The sequence below is a fragment of the Athene noctua genome, chromosome 7 (genome assembly GCF_965140245.1).
Source record: "Athene noctua chromosome 7, bAthNoc1.hap1.1, whole genome shotgun sequence".
Taxonomy (NCBI): Eukaryota; Metazoa; Chordata; class Aves; order Strigiformes; family Strigidae; genus Athene; species Athene noctua.
The window spans coordinates 43,802,019-43,822,734 of record NC_134043.1 but is presented as its reverse complement, the minus strand read 5'-3'; the positions used below and the strand labels follow the sequence as shown (position 1 = coordinate 43,822,734).

Genomic DNA, 20,716 nt, shown 5'->3' with positions numbered 1-20,716 from the left:
GTGAAATGCATGCTGCTTAGTCAAACTGCATTCAATGCTGAAAAAAGATTAAGAAAACTAATTATGGGTGCAATTATATTTAAATACTAGAACTAGGACTCAAATCTAAAGGGCAGCTTTCTGCAAAACATTACTGGTCTATTTTATACAATAAAGAAGAAAGCAAGACTTTACTTATTCTGTCCAAACACAGGTACCTATCTCCAAAGCACAGATAAGGAGTCTACCACTCCAGGCACACTATAAACGAAAAGTAAAGGGGTAAGCATTTCTACAGTGCAATTCAAAAACTGCTAGGAAACGGCTACATCTTGTCATTAGTATAACAGGAACTGCTCTGAGGACACTCTCTTGTCTGCACTCATTCTCACTTGAAAAAAAAAAATGTTTTAACAGAGTCCATTAATGAATTAGTTCCCTAATAGGCAAAACAAATTCATTTCCATAACCCTTCATCATTCCTCACCAATCACATAATTTATCTTAATATATTTTGTAAGAAAGACTTGTGGAGTAATATGTAACTCTACTTGCCATTCGGAAACCGCAATCACATTCTTCTCCTGCTTCTACATATCCATTTCCACACTCAGTGGTTTCAAAAAGCTGAAAGCAAAAAAGCACACCCCTCCAGTAAGAATAAAACTAGTATCAAATTACTTTTCTGTCACACACTGCCCACTTCCACAATGCTACAAAAACACGGTCTCACAGAGAATTTATATGCTGTGCTACTGCCACGGGGAAGGCAACAAGTTTGTCAAGTGCTGCTAGTCAGAACTGTTCAGCCCTAAAAGATGCACAGCTAAATCACCGGAATGTTCGCTCTCTTTAGGAGAATACCGATCTCAGAAAATTATGATAAACAAAGAAACAAAATAATACTCAAACGGATGATGTTTGAACGTCACTCCTATTCTATGGACTCCCATTTCTCTGACAATCCTTTCAAGAAACCAGTCAGGAGTACAATCTCTGGGATCCATACTTGTTCATGCAATTAGCTAGTGTCTGTTCCAGTGCAACATGTTTGTGCATGAAAATAAACATTAAAGAACTTTCTTTTGCAAGTGTTTCATGTGCCTTAATAGTAAATTAGAATAACACAACCACTTATAGATAGTGCTAAACAGTTAATCCTATGACCAGATCTATACAGTAAATTCCACAGTCCAGGATGATACAGATTCTGTACGGATTTCACATATCATAGTTTTGATTAAAGGTGATTTAAGATATTTTTCAGTCTTGTCACAGAAATAATTTTCCAAAAACCTTGTCTGTTTTCAATATAATAATTCTGCTTTAAAATCCTGTAAGAATATTAGGAATCTCTAATTTAACTGGGATATTAGCAACAGAAACACATTCATCACTAGAACATGGTTGAAATGGTAAGTTAAAAGTTAGAAAACTGAAATGAGAACAGATAAATCTACAGCTATGTAAGGGTGAAAGATGCAAGTAAACATGTTCTTTCTGCATGGGCTTAGTGTCAGTACAGCTGTTGAGGATCATCAAGATGTGAAACATAGCATACACAAACCAAATTATTTATAAACTTGGATAGAATTCTTCTTAGGTACTTGTGCAGGGGAGGGGGCAGGGAGGAATCACAATGCCTAATCAAAAAGAAAACATTTTCCTTTTGTTGCATAAACCACATAGGTAATCCATAACACCTACAATTTTGCGTGCCAGAAGCAAAACTACACTGAAGCAATACCCATATGTACTCTTCTTCACTAGCAATGTCAACACAAATCAGAAAACTGACATGTCTTTTTCTTCTCTATAAGCCACTGTTACTACTGAACTTCAGTGGAAACAGCAAGATCTCTTATTCTGAACCTGAAATCCGGTTCTCCATGAAACAGACCTCATTATCTGACCTGCAGCCCGTAAGACGACAAAAAGCAGTCAACCCAAGAAATGCAAGACATTAATGGAACACACGCAGATTTCCTACGGCATTAATGAGGAACCATCCAACATTCATATACGTGTCAGAGCATAATCAAAATGTTATAATTAAAAATGACATCATGGTGACTGCTTAACACAACTACATTTTATTTACCTAAAAATTAAATACATCATTTTCTACCTTACCTCCCAACCTCCAAATAAGAGGAATCAAAATGCGGTATGATTTTTTTTTTCCCCCAAAGTACTTTAACTTCAAAGCTGTGAAACACTAACATAGGTAACATGTAAAGATAATTCAACCATTCTCCTGGGAGCATTTTCATGGAAGTAAACCACATTCTGTATACAGTCAATTTGACAATTTGCTCAAATTACCTTGCTAGACAACCATCATAAAAAAAAGAAGCTGTGTTTTTTGTTCTCCCTAATTTTTCTGTAAGAATTCTTACATGCTTATTCTATACGCAAAGATTGCTACCCTGGGAAAAGATTAAAAAACACTCTATCAAGCAAAATTTTTTTAATTGTGCAAGGTTGTGGTTTACCAAAGGATACAGCACAGTAAACAAAACAGCCTAATAGTCTCATGTGGTATTAAAATCTACAAGGACAGCAAGTTTGACACCATGATTTAATAGAATATTAATACCCTAGATTGATCTTACTTTGCAAAAAGAGCCACATAAAATATTTTTATACTACTCAGCTTTGGAAGGATATCATGCTAATATTACCTTAGAAGAAGTTATGACCTTGGTAAGTTTTTAGGTGAAAAAAAGCAACGGATGGTACAAGGAAACAGTTACAAATTACAGAGTTTGCCAGATGTACATCTAACATGAAATTAAATTAAGTTTGAGAACAACCACAAGCTGCTACTGTCTGTATTGTAAGCTATTGATTTCTAATTCCTAGTCTAGTAATTGGCATTCTTTTTAACAACTTCAGGCAAGAAGTCCAAGAATTGAGTGTATGTGGAGGATGCACTACAACCTCACTTCTGGATTTATTTTGCACTGCTTACAGCTTAATAAATAGTGCATTTATGCAGAATGGGGATGTATCTAGCTGTGAAAAATCAGCTGCAGTATTTGTCATTATTTGAGCATGAAGAATTGATGGAAAACAAGTTGCATTCTTCTTAAGACTATTTTTAAATGTTACGGGAAAAAGCAGTCAGCTAATTACAAGCAACCTGAAGAAAATACCCACATAGACATCTGAATAAATATGAGAACAGTTGGGTGGTAGTGAAAGTTTTACATTTTCGCTATAGTGTTTAGCAGAGGTGCTGACTAACAATATATTTATTACCTTTGTTGGCCTGTTGAAAAGACAGGCACCTCCCCCACGAAGTAAAAATTCTTTGTATTCTGCAATGCTGCATTTGGAGAATTTCCTGGAATGATATACCCTAAAATAGCAAAGAATTAGCTCAGTAAATGCCTTGAAACACCAACAGTTACTGAAAGGGGGTGGAGGTGTCAAAATATTTTTTTAATACTGTAAATCCCAGTTTCTTACAATCACTGTGTGCAATAGTATATCAGCTCAGTCTTACTCTCAAACAATAAAATCAGAAGAAAAAGATTTTAAACATTTTGCATTTTTATATTTCTATTATATGGATCTACACTATATGAAATGAGTCTTCTAATCTTAATAAGGTGAAACCACAATATCATAATAGCTGCTATGCACCCTCTCAATTGCATGCATAATCCCATGTTCTCTCGGTTTTGTCTTCCCTGCAGCTTCAGTTTAAAAAAATCGATTACATTGCAGATCCCTGATTTCATGTCAGAGTTTTTAAAACTGTTCAATTCATCTGATCCTGTTAATAAGGTTAAGTTTTGAAGTGTAAGTACTTGTAGCCATAAAAACAACTTTATAGGGTCAGACTAAAAAACCACTTCACCCAAATCCCGTCGCTGATTTTGCCTCTGAGAATATGCCCAAGGAGAAGCAGAGAACAGAGCACTATACTACTACTTACAGAATATTCTTCCAGCTTCCAAACGATTTTCAGCTCAATTACTTTCTTGGGAGGCCTTATTTTGTCTTATTTAATAATCTTCACTGTATTTTCTCCCATGAATTTGCCCAAAATATTTAGCATCTACAGGATGCTATAGCAAGAAGTTTCACATCTTAATTACAGACTGGTAGAAGAACAATTTCATTCTGGTTTTTCTGTTACCTATTTGCTAGTCTCACTTCATGTCTCCCTAGTTCTTACCCTGGAAAAAACAGTAATCATTTGCTACATTGTTCGTGATGTTACAGACTTTTCTCATATTTTCTCATCTCCATCTTTTTCCCAGCCTGATGAAAACATACTTTTATTAGTCATTTCCCACACGAAACTGTCTGATATTTTTATTTGCCAAGTTACAAGATCTGGGAATGAAAACTATTCACACTATTAAAGATGGGAGTAATCATGCCATAAAGGAGGTTCTCCATTCTTTCCTAGCAGCTCACTGCTACTGAGCTGACATTTCCACATTGAATTACTCTATATATAAAAAATGTCTTCTGGCACTGATGGAATTAAGTGAAAAGGCTTTACACTGCCGCTAACTATTCCCTCATTTCATTAGGCAGTCCTTTTTCAGCTTCTGGGTGACTATCATCTGCTTCTGCCATTTTTTTTTACTGTTACCTTATCTACAGAAGAGGTTTGTCCTACAACCTCTTCTACTGGTATTTCCATCGAGACTAATACTTTGATGAGTTCACCATAGGAAAGAAGCTAGTATTTATCCTGATTAATGCCTTACTTCAGAATCCAGAAGTAAACTTACTGAATAATTTTCTGATGCATTCATGTGGTGACTGACAATTACAAGTCTACAGAAAAGCCACACAGTAATTCTACTGAAGAAACAATTTCCAAATACCGTATGAAGAAACCAAGCTCCTTCTGTTTTATTTATAACTTATTTTCTCCATTATTTTTGTAGTAAGGCTTCCACCTCTGGCAGTGTGTGAGGGTAGAGGGCAATGAAACCTGGTTTCCTCCCATACAGATGTGCTTCCCCCTCAGACTTCACTGACCAGTTAGCTAAGGATTAACAGCACTTGCTGAAAGCTTCAGGTTTCTACTTTTATTCACTGGAACAGAATCAGAGAGACCTGTTCACCCAAAACTAGAATTTTGAAGGAACTGGGGGAAAAATAATTAAAATTTAGGAGGAAAATATAACTTACTAATACTATATTGTAACACTGCTTAAGCTGCATGTCAAAAGTATAACTGGATTTATTTAATGAGAAATATACATTCTATACTTCCCAGTCATTGTAAGTATAGCAAAGCATTGGTGAATACACTGCACTGCACTTCAAAATACAAGATTTATGAGTAACTTCATAAAATGTGAATAGCAAAGGGAATGAATTGATGAAAATTGAAATCATTGATCTGTATGTTTGGGTTGTTCCAACTGCTTCTAGTTTTCCATTTATTGGTACTAAAATACATGGACAAAACCCAATACATAAATATTTGTCATAATGCAAACCGTGAACTCATTCCAGAAGCCTCAGTTACGGATAGTTATGACATACCCTGTTTCCTCCATGATGCAACCACCCCAGGATTCAGTGCAGTCACACTCTTCTCAGACAAGACCAAAATACAACAGAAAAGGAAAACAGTTATAAATACGTTTACAATAAATATAAAGTACCCACTATAAAAATGGATCTTGACTAATTATACAAAGGTTAGATGGTTGCTTGGCTGTACAGATTCTAGCCCTAAAAAGGAAACCGGCCAACTTAAAGAAATACTAATATACTTAATATAAACACAGTACTTTCAAGTTAGCATATGTGCATGTTCTTAGACTCAACGCAAAGTTTCAGGCAGTATAGCAAGCTAAAAATAGCTGGCAACGTTCTTCCCTACATGTTCTTAAAACAGGCAGTACAAAGGTATGTACAGTACATATGATATTGATGATAAAAAATGTTCATATTTCCTCCTTCCTAAAATGCGTACAGAACACTCTGAAGGAGAATTGTTACTGGACAGGCCACGTTTTTTCCCTTTGTTAACGTACTGAATTGTTAATAGTAATAAATTGTAATAAATAGTAACGAATTGTTAATAGTAATATGTGAATCAGCCAATCAAACATTCATTAGAAAATGTAGTTGAGTGAAATGGATTTACAGTTTACTTACAGCTATACCATGTAAGTCAACAGCGACCAAATTTATAAAGAAAAACAAAATATCAACATCTTATGGTTGTTAAAACAGAAATTACAAAGTACCATAAAAATTATCTACCAAAGAAGTAATACTTCAAGAAGAAATGTTGTGTATTCTAGTTACTACTGCAAATTCATACTGTTTCTCCGCAGAAAATATTCACAGATTATTTATATGGCATTTCTGCTCTATCCAGGTCTTTCATTAATCTTTCTCTATAAAGGGTATCCAAATAAGGAAACTGAGCTATTGTTTTAAAAACCTCTATCTTACAGTTAAAACAGGTTCTGATTTTCAAATTATATGTACTCAGTTTTACCTGTAGTCAAAAAAACATATAGAAAATATTTTAGCAATTTGCAAGTTTACACAAATCAAAGGCAATGCTTTACCAAACAACATTCCCTAAACTTTTCCACACTGTTTCCTAATTCACAGATTTCTGAAGTGATTCCAAAACGAAGTCAGGATTATCATTGACATTTTTAAACAAGAAACAGAGAGAAAGTAGCCAAATTGCTTACGAGATGTGAGTGGAAAAACCCAACAATTTTCCTTAGCCCCAAAAAGGGCTTTTGCAGCAGCTTTTGTAGATACCTACACTCTACATGTGTTAAGGACACAACAGTCTGATATCTTCTGGCTGTGAAGCAGCCAGGTAATAATTTGAGCAAATGTCACTCCGGACTAGGTTACAGCTTCTTGCTGTTTCTTCAATTATAAATCAGGTATTTTTGTACTTTAAGAAGTCAGTGATAGGAATTACAGGTTTCATTATGATAGATAAGAAGCTCTGAGTTAAATTAATAGTATTTTTACCATTATACCTCTGCATGTTGGTCATAAATCTAAGATCCTGACACAGGACATTGCTGAGGTCGCTGCAAAATCGGTGATTCTTATTTAGGTTAAACTCAAATTTTGGTGCATATATTTACAAAAGTAGCAATTCTTGTTCTGTAGTTAGAGCAAGTTTGGTATTTGTTTCAAATGTTACAAAAGGAAGAGTTTATATATTTAGCTAAGGAGGACAAAAGAAGACTCCATGTCCATGTACGTACTCGGTTTCCTAGCAGCGGGCTCCCATTGTATTCCAAGGTTCTGAGCAAGACTTTGTGCTAGTTCCTGTGCCATGGACAAAGGGAGGGCATACTGCATTTCAAGAGGAACACAATTTAAAAAAAAAAGTTATTGTAATGAACACTACACTGTCTCATTCTGACTTACCACATATCTACTACGTCAGTAATTCTGTACAGCTAATCACAATTCTGTGTGCATATAAGGAAAATGAACACAATGAGGTACATAACAGAAAAAACTTTCCTCTCAACCTGAGGGAATCCCTGTCCACTGGTTAACCTACAGAAAGGAGTCTGTTTGATATATATATATATATGTAATACAGTTTTGTATAGTATGATTAACCCATGTTTAAACAGGAGATTTTCATTATTGATTTAACACTGCACTGAGGAAAAATAAAAATAATTTTTAAATCAATACACAGAGGCCAAATTTTTCTAGTTTCAATTTTAAAAAAGATCAGTAAGAATTACATGTCATCAGCACATCAGAAGATTGAGCCTCTTACAGTGAGAAGACCCAAAAGGATGTTCAGTGATGTATTTCAAATACTCCTGTCAGATTTTTGGGTCTATATTTCTGTCAAATATACCAAAAGCCAATTTAAGATCTGATTAAGAGAAGAATGCAGACAGGAGGCATGTTTTTTAAAAAGAAGAAAAGCACAGTGAGCAGTAGTTCCACGATGACAGAAGGAGGCTAGCTGCAAGAATCCTAACTTTTTAATATGTAAGTTATCTTTAAAGCCCTGAAGACTGAAATATATAAACTCTGAGGTTATAATGTATAGTTTCTGCTTTATCTCACTTCAGTTGTGAAAAAAAATTACCTCATTCACTCCTACTCCTCGGGTCACAGAGCAAACCCCTCCAAAGTAGCTTAAGCTGCTCCTTTTGTAATAAAATGTCACATTCCTTACAAAGAAAGAAAGAAAGAAATGTAACACATTGACACTGGGCACCAAGAACCTATTGAAAGCTGACACTTTCACACATACTGTGATACACTGCATGCGCATTAATCCTCATCTAGCATCAAAAGCAACTGCAAGTTTACAAACAGAACGCTGACATCAAAAGAGTCGATTAGATACAACTTTCGGCAAAAATACTATTTTTATGTTGTAGAGTCAGAATCAGTCCCAACCCACAAACAAACCAAGCAGAGAAAGCTAGAGTATCAGATGCCTAAGAAAATACAATGATAACACTTCCTTTAAAAAAATTTATTCCAATTTATAATCTGTCAGGAAGTAATTCTGTACTGAAATGTATCAGTGTTGAGAATCTTTTTAAATTACGTTTCAACTCCAAATGAAAAGACTGAGTGTAATATACCTAAAGGGAAAGTAATTTAATACTGCTTTTTAACCCTGCCTCGTTTCATTTACTATTAATGAGCCCCAAATAATTTAGTGAAGTTAATGTAATCTGGTATAAATTATTCTATAAAATGCCTATAAACGATTATGAATGATACCTATTATAACTTCATAGGTATAATAATAGCTCTACACAGCCTTCAGCATGCATAGTAAATGCCCCGTATCTTTGAAAATGAAATCCTTTTACAACAGCAAATCAGTGTGCCTTTTGTTTTTTGAAATGACAGGATACTCCAGAGAGGTATATATTTATTTTTTTTCAGAATATTCTGACAGTGATTAGAACTTTCAAACTGCAGCTTAACGATACTAAATACTTAAAGCTAGATGCTTTACAATAGACAGAACCATAGTAAGAGCTGAGGTTGGCAGGCACTTCTGGAAATGGTCTAGTTCAGTCTCCCTTGCTCCAAGAAGGCTCAGGTGGAGCAGGCTGCTGAGGGCCATATTCCATTGGCTTCTGAATATCTCCAAGTATGGACACTCCACAGCCTCTCTGGGCAACCTGTTTCAGCATCCAACCACCTTCAGAGTGAAAGGGTTTTTTCCCTATGCTTAAATGGAATTTCCTGTATTTCAGTTTGTATTTGGTACCTTTTACTGTGCACTACTGACAAGATCCTGTTTGCCCACTAGCAGGCTCATCAGCATGTCACACAACACATGCATAAAAGTAATTAAGAGAGCACATCAGCAGAGCTTTAAATACATTATGAAAAAAGCAATTAGCATTGTGTTGCAATGCCTGTATTGAGGCAGTACAGCTACAACAGAGGCTGGAGGAAATTCTTCATCCCTTATTTTTATCTTCCTCCACAGAAGATGAATGACAGGAGAATCACATGGAAGACATTTGTCACTCCCTTCTCATAGTATGTCATGCTGCTGGGAGAATGCTTAAGATCTTTATGCTGCACAGGGGAACACGCTCTTCCTTCTCTTTGCTTAGAATGCCATGAAGTAAAACATATACTGTTGCCCAAGGTGGTGGTTGTGCCTAATGATGCAAGTGAATTTCTCCTCAAAATGCACTGTGCCTCAAGAGAACAATTCATTACAGCTCTAAAGGAGGAGACCTTCCTTTAAAAAATCATCACTGCAGCTACATGGGTGAATAAATGTAGTAACTGGAATGCTCTTGTGGCAACACATAATACTGTCAGCTCTGCCCTCTCCTGCTCTTTACTGGGAAAGCAGTACATTATACACCTGATTAACAAAACTAGGTGTCCTTAAGGTCTCATTAGAAGACACTTCAAATATGTGACGCTGACTCCAGGTTGGTTGCAAATACATTAAAATTTCATTATAGATATATATCAACATGACCATGGTATATACTACACCTATTAAAAATAGACTAATGTGTTAAAAAACAGATTAAGCTTCCTAAGGAAGACAGCTGTTGATTGATTTAGTGACTACCAAGGAAAAACGTAAGCAAGATGAGACAGGAAGACAAAAGCAGTAGACAGAAAAGTACATAAAACTGTAACAGTCTAAACAATTGCGTAATGGTACATACGAGAGCAGGTGCACAGCATCAGCATGCTGTTTGATGTAGTGTTGTCGATATTTGGAGAAATCATGAAGCATCTGCAGAGGGTCAGGGTGAATATGAATACGATCTCTGTCTGTCCAAGTTTCCACAGCAACAAGAACCACCCTGGTGTTCAGCTGTTCCTTGTATATCTGAGGGCAGAGACAGGACAGGCACAGGAGTAGAACACTGGGTCAAACATACAGAGTTAGCCAGTAAGAGTAAAGCGGAAGGACAAGAGGGATAAAGCAGGAGGGAAACATGGGGAAACAGTTAGTTGGTAGTGCCTTGGTATCCTAGAAGTTAATATTCTGATCAACTTAAATTGTATGTTTTAGAGGACAAAAAAACCTTGCCACTCTTTCTTTTGAGCTACTCCCTTTTCTTTAATATTCTCATGTCAAATAATTTCACCACTGAGTCTGCAGAAAACCTGTACAAAAATCAGCAAAGAAGAAATGTAAAGGTATACTAGGGGATATCAGAGAAAAAGAAAAGAAAGATCTCAAAGACAAAAAACAGCCAAAGCCAATTTTTAAGTCAAGATTAAATGATTTCTCAGTTCTCCGATATATTCAAAATTTAATTCACATAATGCTTGATTTTCATTTATAGTATCATCACTTAATGCTACTCAAGTAATGTGAGAGAATTAAGTAAGAATGTTAGTTTTTCTGCTAATTTTAATGTCACTCGAGCAATAGACAAGGAAACAATCAGGCCCTAATAATTACAAAACAGCTTTAAAATGCCCATTTTAACTTTGTGCATGATATTGATTTTGAAATAAAACTGCTGCTCTCTAGGCTCAGTTAATAAAATTTAGCACGTTATGACCTAAGGTTATTCAGAACTTGCAGATTGACCGAAGATGCATTCCTTATCTGAAACAGACAGTCTGCCCATCACAAGTCTTACATGGGACACTAAAGACTCATCATACTTAGTTACGATCTAAAAGCGATGGATGATTAATATATTGGCTGCCTAATGCATAGAATACACAAAGGGCAAGTTATCTGGTCACTTCCATATGGCATATTACATACATGCTTTTATTATCTTTTTGCCAAATTATACCTTCAATACACAAGCTAAATTGTAAATATCCTCCTGCAGGTATGATAAATATTTATATGGAATAAACTAGCACTGACTAGCATGCCAGTGCTTTGTATCAAGGCAGCATTATCCTTATAAAAAAGTCAATGTATAATATTCAGCTTAGGAAAAAATGCAGTAAGTCAGAGAAAGCAAGAGAGAGCAACTAGTTAAGCTCAATTTTGCCCCATAACTTTAAAGGAAAAAACAGAGTATTAATATGCTTCAATCTGAGGGAGACAGGTTAAGGACATACACAGAAAATGGTTAATGACATGAGAAAAATCAGTAAAATTAAACCCCAGAAATTACATATGGGTGGATCAATGTAGTGCTGAGAGGAAAACCGTATTTCCTCAAGCAAATGGGAAGGTATCAAAAAATGGAAGAGGGGGCAGAGAATCTGGAAGCCTCTGAAAACCAGTATCGTTTTCCCAATATTACTAAGAAATACAGCCCACTCCCTATGAACACACAGGAAGAACAAGGCAGAAATTCCTTCTCCTTTTCATGTTTCATTTCAAGAAAAGCCATTAAGATGTCATTTTGCAAGATCTCTATGAGGGGACTGAATTCTACACTGGAGAGAAGCTGAATGTTTCTGTAGACAGACATACAGCAAATAAAAACAGGAAAACAGAGGGAATAGTCAGAGAAAGGAAAGACAAACAACTTTTGTTAAGATGCAGAAGAAATATAAAGAAATAATGACCAGATGAGAAAGAAATGAAGATACCACCCTTCCTTTGGGAATATCCAATATAATTTCAATTTTAATAATTTCAATAATTTCAATATTATTTCAATTAGTTATATTTTTATCTGCTCTAGTAACTTTTCTTCAGACTACTGGCATTTTCAGACCATTACACAAAAATATTCCAAAACACTCCCAGTATTTCATGTATTATAGTCACCTAAATTTTCAATATACATAATACTTTATATGCAAGACACTAAGAAATACTGTACTGCTTCCTCCAGACTAAATGAACTGTTGACACAGTGTTTTGCAGTGAATCATATCACACAGTTCTATTAACAATGTCACATGGAAAGGGGACTTAAAAGTCAGAATTTTGCTAGCCTTTGTATTCATCACTGAAATGCTGGGGTTTCAACCCAAGCCCCAAATTAAGGTTGACATATGGGTGATTCCCACAGCCCTTCCCAAAGGGGGGTGAGTTTGCCTTCAGGCTTCCCTCCAGGGTGGTGCCGGCCCGGCAGACAGAGCCATTGGGTAAAGGAGCCCCGGGTGTCCCGCACTGAGTGACCAAAGGTCAGGTGTCCCACTGAGGGATAAAAGCTGGGACCCCTTGCAGGAGGGGCAGTGTCTGTGTGTGAGGTGGATGCCCTGTGCAGAGTTCCCTGTTGGGGAAGGACCTCCCGCCTCCCCGGGACTGGGCTCCAGTCAGGTCTGGCTGTTGTAAACGCGGGCTGTGTAGAGATTCAGTGTGTGGCTTCCTTGGTCTTACGTGTTTGGCTTGTTGACCTGGTTGTCTCCCGTCCCTTCTATGGGAAACTGCATTTCACCATTTATCCCACCCATTGTTGGGGTCAGTGGGATTGATGTCGATTATGTATAATCTGACTTGTTTGTACCCCCAGTGCTCACCCATGTACTGACCCTTTTGTATCAAATACAATCTGTTATTGGTTCATCTTTATGCTGGCTGTGTCCTTTATGCTAGGACTGATAATTGGCAAAACAATCACTACTAGAGAATTTATCCTGTTTCCACTACAAACACACCTCTGAAATGTGTATGCTCACTACATGTACATCAAATAGAGGAAAAAAAAAAATTTACAACAAATCTTACTTTTAGTTTATATGTTCTGTGTGAAATTGTTCTAAATGTAGTCACAGATACAAGTATGGTATTTGCATTGGTGCCACTCATTTACAATGTACTACAATGGGATTTTTTGGGGGTTTAGGCTATGAATACAGATTTATAAAGGAGAATTTTTATTCACACTCTCTTTTTCTTCCAATAGATGTGTATCCTTTGTGAACTATACTTGCAGATTCAACCACTTGTGGTTAGATTTGCTTCACAAATCTAAACTCGATTAAATCTCATTCTTAAGCAGTGACAAGATACTGAAAGCTCCTTCAAGTTTGAAATCCCCCCTGCCAAGAGCAAACTCTGGCAGTGGCAAGCTTTGAGGAAATGCCAAGAATAATTTGGTGGTTTCTTACACATTCCCCCCAGGCTATTATTCCGCAGAGAAACTGGAAATTAGTTTTAAAATATAATTTTTATAGCTTCTCTTTTCTTTTTTTATCCTGGTATCTGCTAATGTTACCTTCTTAAATACAGTACTAAACAAAGTCAATGATATAGTTTTCAGAAGAAGCATTGATACTTACAGCATCTACAAGGTTTACCACAGACTTTGCAAAATTGTTTGTGTATGCATTTGAAGAACGGTGCTTTTTGAACTAAAAGGAGAAGAAAAAGTAGAACACAGTGAGAACTTAAATATTTATTACTAATTCTTTATTTTTATAGCAAGAAAGGAAAATTAATATTTTAAGAAAGTGTAAGGGAACACTCAAAAAGTTTTTCAGATCACAGTCTATATCTCACATTCAAGAATCCCTGGAAGATAAAGGGAGCCATGTATGCTAGACAGCCTCTCCCATTTCTAAAAGGAGCACTTAGCCACAAGTGATACCCTAGTTAGAATCAGAGTTCAAATGTTCGATACAAAATTACAGGTAAACATGAACATGAGCTCAAAATTGAGAGAATGTTGTACCCATGGTTGTTAAAACTGTGCTTAACCTGACAAGGTAAAGGTCAGGCTGTACTAGCCACATTCCGTGATTATAATTATGACACATGAAGATGAAGCACTTACCACTTGTCCCATGTACAGCCCTTTGCAAAAGCATCCTTTCTCTAGTATAGTATAGTACAAGACTTTTATGACAAGTAGCATTAGTTATACCAAAAGGCAAAAAGGAAGAGGGAGTGCATAGCAAAAGTATGAGTTTGAATGTGGAAAGAGTTAATCTGAGTATCTTAAGTTTTAACTTCATTTTTTTTCCATTTCTATAGCCTTAGATGAGCTGTATTATAAGTTCTGCCTTCTAATTTCTATGCGTGTCATTAAAATTGTTTCATGTCTTTCCTCATTCTGCCCACGAGTCCCCTCTGTTCCAAGTCAAATTTTCCAAAGGTGCTGCTATGGTATCTGTACATGAATCCATGACTTTCAAAAAAACCTGTAAAATTATAAACCAAAATGGAGTTGCTCAATATGATTTGCAGGCAGGAAAAGTAAGTCTTCAAGATTTCACAGAAAAGGAACACAAAATTGCATAGAACAAACAGGGTAAGAAGTCTTCATTAAAAAACTCTTACTAATTTCAACTACTGGTTAAAAAGCAACAAATCTCAACACCTCATGAGAAAATGTTATCAAGCTCCATAAAAGTGTCAGCTATTCCTACTCTGAAACACAGCACCCAAAAAGAGGCGCTGAAACAAGACAGTATGACTCTTCTCTGAGCCACTGAGTAGCGACTCTCATCAAGTAAGGTAAATGATAACTACCTTCTCAAAGTAGAATTACAAAACAGACAAATCCTGTTTTCAAGAATTATACTTGGTGCAAAGGTGAATGTAAAACTGGCAGACAGACATACATGCTTTTAGAATTAAATAATCTGTTTCTCAAATTGAAAGTCAGATGAGTGACACACCCACCCACACCATATTATTAGATAACAAATTTTCCATCCCTTTAAATTCCAGTTATTTTTGCACAAGCAATCTAGTTTTATATGGACAAAATGCCATAGAAATAACAAAAAGTTCAAACTTGTTGATGACACACATTCATCTGACTGCAGGAAGATAAATTTTTTACATAAGCAGTTATTCAGTGTTAAGTTCCACAATGCTTCAGCACATTCACAGCAAGTTTTAATACCAAAAGATCCTGCAACATAGGTTTGCAGAGGCCCCCATCCCCTATAACTATTCTCAAAACTGAGCACTTTCAGCTGCAGTGGTAGTAGGTGCTTAGTATGTACACTAAGAAGAGTATCCATACTATGGGACTCTGCTCTCTAGTTAACCATGATACTAGAACAAAATAATGGGGGAGGGAGGAATGGTGGCTTTTTGGTTTGTTTGTTTTGAGCCAATCCCAAACTTTCTTATAAGTGGAAAGATAAAATAATATGCTTTGGAAAATGTTCTGCATTTTTGTGGAAGTATTTAAATACCAAAATCAACAGCAATGTACACCATAATGTGTTTAAACACAGCTCCTAAAACAGAAATTATGCTGAATAAGTCAGTAAAATGTGTAACATAACAACCTAAATAAATATGTTTAGCTGTGTCTTTAGTGTTACAGGAAATTAAAATTTTGTGAAAATACACGGTATTAACCACTTAATACCATAATGGCCAAAGAGGTTCAAGATACTTCTTCCAACATAGAACCTTGATGCAAGAGAAATATGCCCTCTACTGGTAAACAGAAAATCTTAAAAGTACCTTTAGTGAGTTCCTGGATCGGCTTTTAACTCGTAATTGTGAACACTTCCTTAAGTATATCCATTCTACTCCTTGAAAAGAACTATTATTTGCTTCTGAGTCACTGACAACTCTGAAGCAAAAAATCTAAACTTCTAACAAATAAAGCCTGAAAGGCTTTGAAAACAACAGTAAGTGTCTGTAACAAGTGTAGTGAACAAGATGGTTGTCCTTCCAGCATGTCTGTAATACGAGAGGCCAGAGGAAACAGACACGGAAATATCTCTTCATAAGGAACACCAACCACAAACTTCAAACAAGACAACAAAAAGTCTGTAACTTCAGTTACTGTGCCCTACCCCTGAACAGCTAACACGAGAGCTCTTAGAACTGAGTTTGCTACCAGGTGGCTTACAAGTGAAAACAGTTGAAGGAAATTCTGTTCTACTCTTTCCATCCATTCAAATTCCCCCCACATTGCTGAATTGACACGGATTAAGTATAGATTATTTTCCCCAGACTATTTCTATGATTTATTAAACAGATTAGGGAAGGTTTAATATCTGTATATTCAGCACTGAAACAAACACAAAATACTGCATCCTGTTCTGATTCCCAGCTTCATGCGCTAGGAGATGGGGAGGGGAAGCAGACTGAGGTCAGCACAATGAGATCAAATCAGAGACCTGCTGCACCACTTGGATGCACACAAGGCTGTGGGAGCGGGTGGGTTACACCCAAGGGTGCTGAGGGAGTCGGCAGATGTGCTCGCCAAGCTGCTGTCCATGATTTCCCTGAAGTCATGGCTGACTGGGGAGGTCCCATTGGACTGGAGGGTGGCAAATGTGACACCCATCTGCAAGAGAGGCAGAAAGGAGGATCTGGGAAACTATAGACCTGTCAGTGTGACCTCGGTGCCAGGGAAGATCATGGAGCAGGTCATCTCGAGTGCCATTAAAAGCCATATAATGGACAACCAGGAGATCAGGCCCAGTCAGCAGGGGTTTATGAAAGGCAGGTCCTGCCTGACAAACCTGATCTCCTTCTATGACAAGATGACCCAACTATTGGACAAGGGAAAGGCTGTGGATATTGTCTTCCTGGATTTTCAAAAAGCACTTGACAGAGTTCCCCATTGAATTCCCATAGAAAAACTGGCTGCCCATGGCCTGGGTGAAGGAACAGTCTGCTGGGTCAAGCTGGGTGGACAGTCCCAGAGAGTGGTGGTCAGTGGAGCTAAATCCAGCTGGTGGCCGGTCACAAGTGGTGCTCCTCAAGGCTCGGTGTTGGGACCATTTCTGTTCAACACCTTTATCCATGATCTTGGTAAGGACATAGAGTGTACCACCAGTGAGTTCGCAGATGACACCAAGTGAAGCGGGAGTGCCGATCTTCACGAGGACAGGGAGGCTCTACAGAGAGACTTGGACAGATTGGATCAGTGGCCAACGTTAACGGGATGAGCTTCAACAAGGCCAAGTGCCAGGTCCTGCACTTGGGCCACAACAACCCCCTGCATGGCTACAGGCTCGGGGAGGTGTGGCTGGAGCTGTCTGGAAGAGAAGGATCTGGGGGTTCTCATTGACAAGCAGCTGCACATGAGCCAGCAGTGTGCCCAGGTGGCCAAGAAAGCCAACGGCATCCTGGCTTGTGTCAGAAATAGTGTGACCAGCAGAAGTAGGGAGGTGACAGTCCCCCTGTGCTCTGCACTGGGGAGGCCACACCTTGAGTATTGCGTCCAGTTTTGGGCACCTCAATATGAGAGAGGTATTGAGGTGCTGGAGCAAGTGCAGAGGAGGGCAACGAAGCTGGTGAAGGGCCTGGAGAATAAACCTTATGAGGAGCCATTGAAGGAGCTGGGACTGTCTAGTTTGAGGAGGAGAAGGCTGAGGGAAGACCTCTACAACTACCTGAGAGGACGTGGTAGAGAGGTTGGTGCTGGTCTCTTCTCATGGGTGATTAGTGACAGAACAAGAGGGAATGGCTTTAAACTCCAACAGCGGAGGTTTAGACTGGACATCTGGAAAACATTTTTCACAGAAAGAGTGGTCAGACAGTGGAAGAGGCTGCCCAGGGAGGGGGTGGAGTCACCATCCCTGGGTGTGTTTAAGGGTCATTTGGATGTGGTGTTGGGGGATGTGGGGTAGGGGAGAACTTTGTAGAGTTGGGCTGATGGTTGGACTCAATGGTCCCAAGGGTCTTTTCCAACCTGAAAGATTCTGTGATATCTGCTATTTCTGGGTCTTGAAAATCATCCTTCCATGTTGACAAAAGAGTCCCCAACAACATAAAGCATTGGGAAAACATGCAGTAGAGTGAGAGATGCAAGAAGCTCTTACAGAAACTTACAAGTTTATTTTCTTTGCACATAAAATAAGCAGAAACTGTTTTATCAACAGAATTTGATTTTTAAAGTCTTGCTCACACAGAGCAAGTTATATTAAAAGCTGATGATCCTTATTTGCTTCTTAGTCAATGAATAGCTGAGAAAGCTAAGTGAGACAAGGGCTCAGAACAAGGCACAATCAAGTTGTTTTCACAGTAACTTGCTGTAGGTTGTAGTATATTCTTCATTACTAGAAAACCTGTAAATCTACACTATTTTTCCATGACAGATATGCTCTACTTAAAATGTAGCTACTGGACTCAAATTTGTGATGCTTTTCAAAAAGGATCTATAAAACAGTTGTTTAAGTTTATAAAACTTATTACTCCCCAGACTCCTCTTTCCTGATTTTTCACAGGGGTAACGCACAGACACTTTGAAAGTCTTTCCTGGCATAATTAGTGAAAGCAGTAACATTTAAATAACAAACATCACTTGGTCTGATTTTTTTCCAGTCAAGACTAAAAGCAAAAAAAAAAAAGCGGCGCTTTTTTTTTTTTTTTTTTTTAAACAAATGACAAACACTTTCTGAATCGAACAAACAACTTATCTTGCACTTCATTATGAATCCTGTTTGTAAGTATGGAAGAGCCAGGAAGAACAATCAGATAGTTTTGTCTATATGCTTTGCTGCATTAAAATTTCAGCTAGTAAAACTAAACTCAAAGTAACAAGTTCTGACCTCTTATTACTTTAAGGATAGGATGGAATTTTAGAATGTTTAGTGTTTGTTCTGGACATAAATGTTTTGTTGCTTTACTTTGGTGGTTATGGGCATATTAAATTATCTATATGATACCGAAGTGTTTCAGAGATATTTTGAATATGTAATGGCTGTAGAAAATCTTAGGTAACATTAAGCATTATTAAGTATTATGGCCTATACTGTGTCTTACAATACAAATACTATGTACCAGCTGCTGATACTGTAATAACAGCTGCTGATAAATGAAATATTTGACCCAAAACTACCTGCTGCAGCACAGTGATGTACATCAACCTACAAATTATAATCAAAAGGAAGATTACCACTGAATTGATATACTTACCATTTTATGGTCATTGACTATCATGAGCTCCAGATATTTCATTTCTTCAAAGATACCACGAGATACCTGATGGATTAAAGAAGTTCTCTGAGAAATCATGAAAATATAGTGATTTTCAAAAATAATTGCAGCTGATTTAATAGAATTACCCATAAATATTACACAGAGTGTGTAAACCTGTAAAAACTGGGTCAGATGTTCAACTATGGTAAATAATCATAGCTCCAGTAACTTAGTAAGTTATGATAGACCCTGTCTGAGAATCTGAGTCACATCACTGAGGATGTTTAGAGTCTATTCTTTTTGGTTCAGCACAGAAGGCACCACTGCTTCCCCCCCGTTACATTCACAAAGGAAAATAACAAATCTCAAACCCTAAAAACTCTTGGTCTACTGTACTATTCATTACAGATTCAATAAGTAAGGAAGTTACTAAAAATAGATGCGCCCTCAAAAAATACACTGTGGATTGTGCAACTCAGTGAATAAATACAGATTCTCTCTAACTGAATTATTCCTCTAACAAATATGCATGTGCAGATCATGAGGACTGTCTACTTCTCTCAATAACCCCATTCTGGGTGTCCTTATTTGGATTTTTGATTTAATCATGCTACTTAATGAGACAAATGAAAATAAAGTCAGATATCTACAAAGTGTCAAGAATTCATTCAAAATCATTCTTTATTTTCAAGCAGACTCAAAACTTAAAATTCTAAACTCATTTTCACCACTGAACTTCCATTCAATTGATATATAGTATTGGTGTCACTTTAGAAAGATTATCCACTTTTCTCCAAATATTCTATATTTTAAAAAATAATCATCTTGTTTTATCATTTTCATAATTGTATTATGTGACAATATTAAGCTACCAAAATACTTGTTTTCTAAAGCTTATGTTGTCTTAACATTAAAAAATGTGGAAATTAATGGGTTTGGTTTTGTTTTATGAATGGTCTTAACTCAGGGTCACACTTCTACTCACTGCTCTCTTTCTTCTCTTTCTCCTCAGCCACTGTAGTTCAGACAGAAAGGGCCATTCAGAACTAGATTCAGTCTCTGTACAAATTACAATTTAAGAATTTCATGGCATTATTTTAAACTACTTATGTGCACTTTCCAAGCCTAAAGTAGATTAAGATCACCAAAATTAGAAGAGCTTTTGATACTGAAAAGTTCATTTTTTAAAATTCACACGTAAAATATCTCATATGAAAACTCAGGTCATTTAGAAATCTGGTTAGAATTAAAGCACGCGAGGTAAGGTAAAGAGATTGCAATGTGGACTTAGAATGTATGTTTTCTTTTATCTCATGTCCTCAATAGCATTAGTATCACTGATCAAGTTAAACGATTTGCAGAAGAAAGCTAAATACAGGACTTCACGGATGGAAATCTTTCAGCTGCTTTTTAAAAACTCTAAATTCCGTTACAATAATTGTGAAAAGTTAGGCTAGTACCGATTTTTTCAAGTTTTTCTAAATAATCAGCTATTTTATATAGATTGTTAGC

General features: G+C 36.9%; 1 protein-coding gene across 6 annotated transcripts in view; it reads right to left on the bottom strand.

Moving 5' to 3' along the window:
* ADAM23 (ADAM metallopeptidase domain 23) overlaps positions 1-20,716 on the bottom strand; it is an 87,056-nt gene that overhangs the window by 28,881 nt on the left and 37,459 nt on the right. For all 6 annotated transcript variants that reach the window (XM_074911168.1, XM_074911165.1, XM_074911166.1 and 3 more), the window contains 9 exons: positions 20,190-20,263; positions 19,202-19,267; positions 13,642-13,713; positions 10,149-10,315; positions 8,069-8,153; positions 7,215-7,305; positions 5,503-5,551; positions 3,244-3,343; positions 535-606 (listed from right to left, as the gene is read on the bottom strand). In XM_074911168.1, coding sequence (XP_074767269.1) covers positions 535-606; positions 3,244-3,343; positions 5,503-5,551; positions 7,215-7,305; positions 8,069-8,153; positions 10,149-10,315; positions 13,642-13,713; positions 19,202-19,267; positions 20,190-20,263 — 776 coding nt within the window. The remainder of the gene's footprint in view (positions 1-534; positions 607-3,243; positions 3,344-5,502; positions 5,552-7,214; positions 7,306-8,068; positions 8,154-10,148; positions 10,316-13,641; positions 13,714-19,201; positions 19,268-20,189; positions 20,264-20,716) is intronic.